At 39.7% G+C, this 10001-nt stretch overlaps 1 protein-coding gene across 1 annotated transcript; it reads right to left on the bottom strand.

The window, feature by feature from the left end:
- Positions 1-2104: 2104 nt before the first annotated feature.
- Positions 2105-9959, bottom strand: zgc:152830 (uncharacterized protein LOC767682 homolog). Its single transcript, XM_042220706.1, has 16 exons — positions 9817-9959; positions 8970-9011; positions 8793-8883; positions 7934-8082; positions 7723-7831; positions 7306-7433; positions 7139-7238; positions 6887-6962; positions 6703-6788; positions 5946-6050; positions 5632-5707; positions 5437-5555; positions 5268-5351; positions 3848-3905; positions 2693-2874; positions 2105-2602 (listed from the first exon to the last, which is right to left on the bottom strand). The coding sequence occupies exons 1-16, from the start codon at positions 9825-9827 to the stop codon at positions 2468-2470; spliced, it is 1551 nt and encodes a 516-aa protein (XP_042076640.1). The 5' UTR covers positions 9828-9959; the 3' UTR covers positions 2105-2467.
- Positions 9960-10001: the final 42 nt, after the last annotated feature.

Genomic DNA, 10001 nt, shown 5'->3' with positions numbered 1-10001 from the left:
TCACTGTCACTGAAAAGAAGTCTAACTACAGATTGAATCTGACTGATACCATAATATAAGAAAGTTAAATCACAACAGTGTGTCTCAGTTTTGTTTTGTAGTAAAATAAATTGCAGCTGCTACACTTTGGACTTACATTTTAAGAAATAAATGTACTGCTCATTGCCCAGATTGTCCTGTATATATAAAACAAAGTTGTTTTTTTTCTTTAGATGAACAAGAACTTACATACCATCCATTCACTTCCGTTACCTTTCGTAGTTCCTGGAGCAGTGCAGCTGTCATAGCGAAACACAAAAGGGGCTAGCCATCCCTGGATTTCACGTTTTTTTTTTTTTTTTTTTTTTTAACTTTATTTATCACATTATAGACATACAGTCAGGTAAAACAGGGATCACATAAAAGATAACATTGTGGTAGTACAATGAGGAACAGAAAGAGTGACAAAGACAGTGAGACAAAAGTGAGTACAAAAAATAAAATAAATTAAGGGGAACATAAATAAACAAAAGTTTGCAAGAGCCAAAATCAAGTTAGCAGTTTCAATCGGTTACAGATGTTAACAGTCTTGAGAGCCTTCGTGTTTTTTGATGAGGAGATTGTCCTTATATATTGTGCAAGTTCCATTTTTAATACAAGAAGTTCAGGCTTTCTGCCGAGGACTTTGCTTTTGTGTATATGAAATTTTGCCAAAAATAAAACCAAATTTATAAAAAAGAAAGCATCATTGTCCTTGTCTTTAAAATTATAATAGCCAAAGATAACATCCTTATAGTACAGTTGAAGATTAGGGAGAACAAAGTCAGTAATAAACTTGTGGAAATCCTTCCAGAATTTACACGTAAATTTACATGACCAAAACAGATGAGAAACTGTTTCAGGTTGCTCTTGACAGAAAGTACAATTTACATTTATTTCAGCCATAAATTTGGACAAATATTGTTTGGTAGGGTAAACTTATGAATCAACTTAAAAGAAATCTCTTTAATTTTGTTTGTCAAGAAAAACCTTTGTGGTAAAGTCCAAACTTTTTTCCATTCAATATCTGTTACAAAATTGGCCCAATAAAATATGGCTGATGGAACAGAGACCATTGCATCCTGAAAGAGAGATCTTATTTTGGTATTTATAGACTTATGAGAGGAAAAGCAAACATTGCCAAGAGAAGAATGTAACACATCCGGGGGAGTGACCTGTAGTGGAGCACTGTGGGAGCATCTGTGTAACATGGACAGACCAGATGGGATGGCATCGAACACTATTGAGAATTCTTTAGGCGTTATCGGTACATTGTATCTCCTGAGGAACTCAGAGTAATTATAAAAGAGTCCATCTTCTCTAAATAACTGACTAACCAAGATTATTCCATTATTAAACCAGTTATTTAAAAAAAGAGTTTTATTTTTATAAATAATATTGCAGTTATTCCAAATAAAACAGTTTTGTGGAGAGAAATTGTGTTTGTAAATCAGCGCCCATGCCAAAAGAATTTGTTGATGAAAGTGAGAAAGTTTCAGTGGTATTTTTGGAATACTATAATTGCAGAGCAGTAGGAAGTTAAGGCCGCCTAAATTAGAGAACACATGATGTGAGATAAAGTTCCAGATAGAAGTGGGATTTTTTAAATACTTTTTAATCCAGTTTATTTTAAAGGTGTTGTTAAGAGCACCGAAATCAATAAAATTTATACCTCCTTTATCATATGAATTTAAAGCTACTGATATTTAATCCTCTCTCTTCAAAGTGGGAGCTAATCTTCACATCCAAAGTACTTGTTCTATATAAACAACAAAATGTATTTGTCATATAAAATGACCACTGTAATATGACTGTTTTGTATGCTAAATGTGTAAATTAACTGTAGCTATCACCTAACTATTCAAAATTTTACAAAGCTTAATAGTTAGCTAAATGTATCTAGTCTTTTTAAAAATAGGTTTACTACAAGTGCAACAATTTTGAACATCAGTTAGGATTTTCCAGTTTAAAAAAAAAAAATTTAAAAAAATCCATCACTTCCTTTTTTATTTTAAACTTGGTCCAAAGGCAATAAAAATGGGGCTTCCTCCTTGTAAGAAAACAAGTTACGTTGAGAGAACACAAAGACCTCAAAAACCTTTTTATTGATGAAGTACTTGGTTTGACAAGCACATGGTGTCACAAATTACACAAATCACATCTAAAGTCTGGTGCATACATACAGGCACACATAGAAAAGGATGTTACGTTTGCACGGCCATTTAACCCCTGAGAATGTACTGATTCAGGCCACTTGACAGGCTGGTTTGACACTTGATTCGGATATGAAGCAGCAAACAGTCTTACAGAAAAGCAGTCTGAGGTATTAATTCATGTCAAACAGGACAGATTATTTTTAATTTTTTAAGTGCTGTAGCAGGTGTTTCTTTTGTAATTGGATGGGAAGAAATTTGTGCAGGGTTTAAGTGCAGAGACTAAATTTCTCTGTTTAGAGATCAGAGAGTATGTAGTTGGTTGCCATGGTGACGATTGGGGCTCCTGTTGGTACACCTGGGAAAGGACCGCTGGACCCAGCGATGTCAATGTGGGAGTACGGCAGAGGGGCTTCAGAATCCACGCCGTGCTGTGGTGGGCACGCACAAGGTAACACAGGTCATTCCACACGAATGCACACATTTCACATGAATAGCAGATGAATAAAATCAGCAAGCACCTTGTCAAGTCCTGAAGCCATGATGAGGAAAGCTGCAGGTGTCTGATGTCCTCGAGGTGTAGCAGAGGACGGCAGGTTGTTGCACTGCAGGATGTCCTCGTACTCAGACTGGCCCTTGTGGAACTCATAGTCCTCGCGCCTGATAGTAGACACCTCAAACAAATCGCCCAGCACCTCTCCGGCTGCAAGGGAGAAGGCCATGTATTAGTGTAAATCAAAGGCAGCGTTCTGCCAACTGAAGGCAACGTTGTGCTAGTATAGGAGAAGGTAGGGTCATTTCACAGAATGAAAGTCACAGCAGACATTATCAGTGGTATCTTGCAGCAGCCCCTCAGCTAACATCAGTGGTTCCAGCTATGAGATCAGCAGGTTTATAGTGGTGTGGGCTGAATGCATGAAACAGGAACAAGATAGGACTCTGCACTGGTGGAAAGAGGTTTATGAAGCAATGTGCTTTTACTTCTTTTCAAGTATTTGCAATTCTTACAATAGCAGCATCTGCTGGGAAAACGGTAGTACTGCAATTTTATGAAAGCCTAAACTACAAAACCGTGCTAGGCCAACAGGAGTGGTCTCACTGACATCATTATAATTTGCTCCAATAATAGTTACACCAGAAAAAAAAAGTTAAAAGCTGTTGAAAACATAGATTCTAAAGAGGTCACATGATTCAATTTATATATAAATAAGCTTTGAAAGGCTGCCCTGTTTTAGACAGTCTGTGTAAAGATCTGGGAAGATTTTTCTAATTAATTAGACCCTAAATCAGGTCCCATAAATCTGTAGTCTGCACTAAAGTTATGTCTCAACTGAGTTCGATGCAAACATAATTCATTTTTTAAAACATATTGAAATCCAATTAACCAAAGTATCTGAGTAAATATGCAGCAATCAAGGAGTCCATTCATTGAATAATGGTTTTAGCTGTAATTGAAATGAGCAGAACAGAGTAATTCAAAGCATCATCTGTACAGTTAAAATAACTAAAGGACTGGTTATTCGGTGTTTCCTCTGTCAGTGAAGTTGTCTTGGCTGTTTTGGTTTGTACACCTGGCAAAACAGGTGAACTAACTCAACTGTTAACAAAATGATTCAGCTCCAGCTGAAAGAGCTGGAGAAGCCTTAAGTAGATCTATAATTGTAAATATTTCTCACCTTTCTGCCACTGAGCAGCGTTCCCGCTGCGATAGGCTGGTCCGTTATCCATGATGATCTAAATCAAAAAGTTCCAAACTTAACTTAGTACAACAATGATGATTAAAACACTGCTCTTATTTTTTTTTTTTCTATCATAAAGGAGGGGTCACAGATTCTTTGTTTCATTTAGCTCAGAATTCAGACTGTTACCGTTTATGTACCACAACAACAAATTTAGGTCAGATTTCTAAATGCCAACTTGATTACAAAGAGATTATGAGTAAAATCCATGCTTTTCTCAATACGCATCACCTGACTAGTTTAGAAGATCTTAAAAACAAACTGGGAAACTGATTTGGGAGAATCTACCTCAGACCCAACTGGGCAAACTGTAGTCCAGTTTAAACTTGTACATAGTGATCATTGGTCTGCTGATCATCGTGTGACTGATGCGGAGGATCCTGACCACTGTTGTATGTTTTGGCTTGTTTTCTAAAATGTGGACAAACAGCACATCCATCTCCATTGATTTCACCGTTTGGGGTGGCCCCATTAGATATCTCTCTAAGTGAACGTGACTGCTTTCTTATCTCTGTTGGCTAGAAGGCTCACTCTCTCTCCATGGAAGGATTTGTTGTCAAGTGCTTCCTCACAGAGGGTTGTTTTCCTCTCTTATTACTGTAGGTCTTTACCTCATAATATAAAGCATCTTGAGGCGACTGCTTTTGTGATTTGGCACTGTATAAATAAATCTGAATTGAATTAAATTAGATCAGATACAACACATTTTATGTTACCTGGCAACCATTTATATAATATGTATAGTATAAGCATGGAAGCTGTCATTACTAACACAGAGCAGTATTGGTGTACTGAATGCATGTGACAGAATGACAACATATTTTTATACACGATTGAGTAAATATGTTAATAATGTCTGACTATATTCATATCCTTGATCTGGTTTTCTAGGGGTAGGGTGGGTTGGGTTTGAGGAATGTGTTCAGACTGTTTTTTGTTTTGTATTGATAAAAAAAAATTTGTTACAATAGTGCATGCTCATTTTAAACATTGCCAAAGTAGTTGGTGTATGCATAAGAAACCCTGTAAGCCAAAAGCTCCATCTTCAGATTACTCTAAACAATCTGTTTTATTATTTATTTATTTTTAAACTTTAGGCTACAAGTCAGTGAGAGCAGATGTCCTCCATATGTTCAGCTCAGGCACGCTGTTCTGGCCGTGAGCACAGGAGTCCCATTAGCCTGCTGTTCAAACCTTCTGTTTGCAAGGAGCACTCAATCAAAAGAAATTTGTTTTAAAGAGAGAGCAGCTATAACTGCTTGAGGCTTTACATAAATGGTTCATTTCAACTGTTAAACATGCTCTTGAATAAAAACACAGCTCTTGAAGCTATTGTCTGAGTTTCAGCAGTACTCACAGAGTAGTTGGGTCCCATGGCTCTGATGGCGTGACCAGTCAGAGTGGCGATAGTAAACAGCTGCGGAGACACTTCATTTACTGCCTGTGTGGAGAGCAGAGGTAAGGTCACGCTGGGAAGGAATGCAACTGAAAACTAACAGCTAAAGATGTCTCCCGAGCTTTCCGACCTTCTCCTTCATCTCGCAGAGCAGGTCGACCATCACCATACGACCCTCGGCATCAGTGTTTCCCACTCTCACCCTACGACCCGCACGGGAAACCACCAGCTCATCTGCCACGTAGCAATCTGAGTAAAATCAAAAAATGTCAGCTGACGAGACTCCACAGAAATATTGTGGAAAAACAAATGGAAGCCCACTGACCTGCACCCACGCTGTTCCTCACCATGGCCATCACGCCAACAACCTTCAGGTGCTGTGGCTTCAGCTGGGCTACGATCTGAAGAGCAAGAGGAGTTTCAAAAGTTTCACTTCCCCATTTAAAATGTATCAAATCTCAGTATGTATAGCGGCCCTCTGAAGACTGCAGGGAGGCGAAATATTCACCTCTGTGCATCTAATAAGGTTTTTATTAACGGTGACTCAGCAGCGTGCAGAGCTGATTTATAGCTGAGTCACAAGTGATGAATATTTATTCCAAGTATTTATTGTTCAGGTGCAAAGAGGCGATTATTCACCTGGAAGAAGCCAGCGACAGCAGCAGCTCCACACTTGTCCCTGTGCATCCCGGCCATGACGCCACCAGCCTTGATGTCTGCTCCACCGGTGTCGTAGGTGATACCCTGGAAACGCCACATCAGAGGCACATTTGCTGACTAAGTACAAACGAATACCCGCCACTTCTTTCTGATTTCCTACCTGACACCTTCCTGCTATTCTTCCTGTTAACTCCCATAATAATCAAACACTGTTACGAATCACTAATATATGCATCTGCGCCTCTATGGTGTTTACCAGATTGGATATGTAATGTAGTAAACAATCTACACCCTACATACAGTTCTAGCCCATCTGTCAACACAACCTGGCAACTCACAGCCAATTTAAGCAGTTAAGTGTTCAGCAAATCTGTGTAACACTGAAGAAACTAGCTCTCTGTTTTAGCTGGTGCTAAACTCTGAACATGCTGTAAGAGAGACATTTTAATCTGGATAAATACACTTTTGATCACAAGCTTATATCTGCTCATTGTGGGCATGAAGTTAGTCAATGCCATGGGCTCTGAGGTTAAATGGTGTAACATTCATATTTTATATGACTATATGATATTTGAGGGGGTTTTCATTTTGGGTTTAATATCAGCTTGTAGGGTCTCAACTTCATAATATGAAGTACATTGGGCTGACTATTGTAATGATCTGGTGTTATATGAATAATATTTAAATAAAGCGATTTAATTGGTTCAAGGGCAGACACGTAAGAGTGTAGTCTCACCTTTCCCACCAACATGAGCGTCTTTTCGATCGGCCCCTCTCCGCAGTACTGCAGTTTGACGACTCGGGCCTGGTGACGGGGTACACCTGCAAAAGAAGAAAACATTAAATCAGTTTGATAGCTTTAAAAAAAAACACAAAAAACAACCCCATCTTAACAGCTTTGTGGGTCAGTGGCGTCTTACTGTTGGCACAGCGGTTGACCGCAGCCAGGCACGGATACTCTTTCTCCAGAGTCTTCAGGTCGCTCACCACTTCAACCTGACGGTGAACAAACGCAGAGGTTTGAGGTGAGAAAACGTGGATTAAACTGTCACAGAAGAACCAAAGATAAATTAAAAAAAAAAAAAAAAAAAAAGTTGTAGACTGAAAATCAACGAAAATTCCAAATTCTGAATTTTTCTTAAAAAACAAAATGTAACAATACTCGTTCTTACCTTCACAGGGCTGTCTTTAAAGAGTTCCTGGACGTAATCAGCCACACGAGGAGCAGCCATACGTTCAGGGTCTGATCCACCGATGTCACGGTACGCCAGTCTGAGGGGGCCAAATGTGGTCAGCTTAGGAAACGTGTGCAGACAATGAGTTCAAGTATCTGACTCACCTCCCATTCTCCAGAGCATTAGCCAGCTCCACCAGCTTTGTTCCCCGAGCCTCTTCCGCTGCCCACAGTCCCAGAACACACACCTTGTGGTCATTTTTTTTCACGTTGCTCTCTCTCACTTCAAGAGGCTTTTGGGCACAAAGAGGGTGAATGAGTGTCCTTTTTGCACACAGATACGTTTTTCTTGTTTTTAATTCATGGCTCCATACAGGGAAACTATCTGAATACAATTTCTAAACTTGGCCACAGCATCATTATGATTGCAGACAGCGTCTCTAGAGTGACTGTGTGTAGTGTCTGCAGCTGCTTGTGTCCACCTCACACACCTTTCGATTTCCATACATGGATGATAGCACTTATACACTAAACCTGTCATTACTGGCAAACGGTAAACCATCAATCAAGATATTTTCTCACCATGTAGAGTGCATGAAGGGCTCCGAGCGCAGCCACCAAGGTGTTGTTCTTGTAGTCTGCGTGTGGAGGGCACACCAGCAGGGGGCGCTGCATGCCAGCTTTTAAGGCACTGAAAGGGCAAACAGACACCACATGAGGTAAGAAACATGGAAGTAAACCAGCAATTCAAGTCAAAGAAGGAGAAGAAAAAAGTCAGCTGCCTTCAACTGACCGCTGGATCCCGTTGACTGCTGCATCACTGAAGCGCCTGATGTCATCGTAGTCGCGGTTTACGGGGCCGGTGGAGGCAAACACCAAGCGGTTACCAGGAAGGCCAGGGACCTTGATGACCACCACCTCCTCCCCCAGACCGCTGTCCACCTAGAATCACCACAAAGCACAATGCATCAGTAGAGGGCAGTAGTAGTACCATGACTGCAGTACGTCACTGTCACACTGAGGTTTAGAGGGCAGGCAATTTCAGGTCCTTCAATGCAGCTGCTCACATCCATCACACTTCCTTAACTTCTTACTGTCACAGTAACATAACAGACTGACTGTGTGATGCTTTTTCACACTAATGTAGCAGGAATGACAACAAGATATAATGACGAATATCTGCTAAAACTGTGCTGATTTAATAAAGTGATTGTTTAAATCTAATATAATGTAGCTTAAATTGAGATTATTGTTTGGTTTGTGGATCTTGTGATTACCAATCACTTGGTTCAATTTAAGATGATTTAATTTCATTTGGCCCTTTATTTGCTTTGGTGACGCCCTTATAGAAAGTTTCAGACAAGGTTTAAATGTGAAAGTGTTTTTCCATCAGATTTGGAATGCCCTGCCCGATGAGATCAGCCAGCCATGACTTGCTTTCTTTTTCATTAAGTTTGTAACAATTCTCCAAGGACATAAAACATGAAAATATACTGACACGTACCTTTTTTCTCCTTATTTTAACTTCTCCTCACGTTTATTTTAATGTGGTCTTATTTGTTTAACCCTATTGTTTTAATCCAGCTTCTATGCCCATCTTTTGCACAACTGCAAGCAAATATATAGTCGAAAGAAGAGAGTTGGACTCTTACAGCATTGTAGTCCTGCAGTGGGGCTTTCAGGGACTCAAGTTCAGAGGGCAGGGATTCATGGCTCTGGGTCACTAAAACAATCCCATCAAAACTAGAAAGAAGAAACAAACGGTCTTTTAAGAAAATCAAAAGAATAAAAACTGACAGTCAAAGAGGAAGTGGGGCCCTGATACTTACTTCTGGTTCCTGAGGTCGCTCGTCCATTGGATGGGCTGGACGCTGGAGAGAGAAACTGCAATGTCAGCAGAGCCTAACACGATATCTCAGAAGACAGAGTTGCACAATCAGAGTCTTTTATAATGCAGGCTACTGATAAAAAAAGTGGGCCAAGGTTCTGTGTTGTCTAAAGCTGCTAAGGAGTGTCACAGAATACATTTCCTGTGGCGGTAAACACGTTTAGACTTTGGTTGTCCATGCAACTTGAAGCCAGAAATCTCGTTGCTTGAGCTAAAATGACCGTCTCCAGACTTCGCAAATAACCTGCGCTTTACAGGGAATAAAATGCTCACGAGACTGACTCATTTCACATGAGTCAGATACTTCTGGCATCATATGACGCTTAGAAGAAGGGAAGTAACCGAAAGTGAAAACTAGATATGAATAAATATCTGCAAGCAGGATGGTAGGTTCGGATTTATCCACATTTTAACTAAATAAATAACACGTAAAACAATAAATTCAATATCATGCAGCTGTGTGCAAAGCCAGTTAAACACGTGCTTAATAAAACAAGTAATCACACTCACAGCAATATCATTACTACTACTTACGACTACTTAAAACTACGCGTTTATGTGAGACACGTGGATTAATATGGCCTCCTTTTTGCTATATTACCACTCTGACTTATTGCATTAAGTTTATATTACAGTTAAATATATCTTATTTTCACAGCCTGCTATTTGTGGGTTAAAATACAAAACATGTTGAAATTGGATCCGATTCTGCGCATGCGGCAGAAAGCTGCACGTCAGAAAACTGTTAAATTAGCCGTTTTGAATTTTAAATAAAACGTAAATACTACCTGGTGCACATTTTCTGTCGTCTTGCTCTGCTACCTTCAGGATGAAAAGCCTAAATGATCCTTCCTACACCGGTCAGGAATTGGTCACATGATCCACTCACGCTGCCTTCAGGGACTTCCGTAGCTGCACGATAAAGACAAGCTTAGCCGTAAAGTGCTTTTTGGGTCGGCTAATAAAGGCAGCT

The sequence above is a fragment of the Haplochromis burtoni genome, unplaced genomic scaffold, assembly GCF_018398535.1.
Source record: "Haplochromis burtoni strain Fernald_Lab_line unplaced genomic scaffold, NCSU_Asbu1 Contig_54, whole genome shotgun sequence".
In the NCBI taxonomy this organism is placed as follows: domain Eukaryota; kingdom Metazoa; phylum Chordata; class Actinopteri; order Cichliformes; family Cichlidae; genus Haplochromis; species Haplochromis burtoni.
Note: the sequence above shows the minus strand (reverse complement) of the source record. Positions and strands in the feature narration are given on the sequence as shown.

What these genes read in the sequence shown, in the direction of transcription:
- zgc:152830 (XM_042220706.1), bottom strand. An exon ending in CACTGCAGGACTACAATGCT is followed by an intron (nt 8,083 to 8,792) that starts GTAAGAGTCCAA and finishes TGGTGATTCTAG; the next exon opens with GTGGACAGCGGTCTGGGGGA. An exon ending in TTAAAGACAGCCCTGTGAAG is followed by an intron (nt 6,963 to 7,138) that starts GTAAGAACGAGT and finishes GTTCACCGTCAG; the next exon opens with GTTGAAGTGGTGAGCGACCT.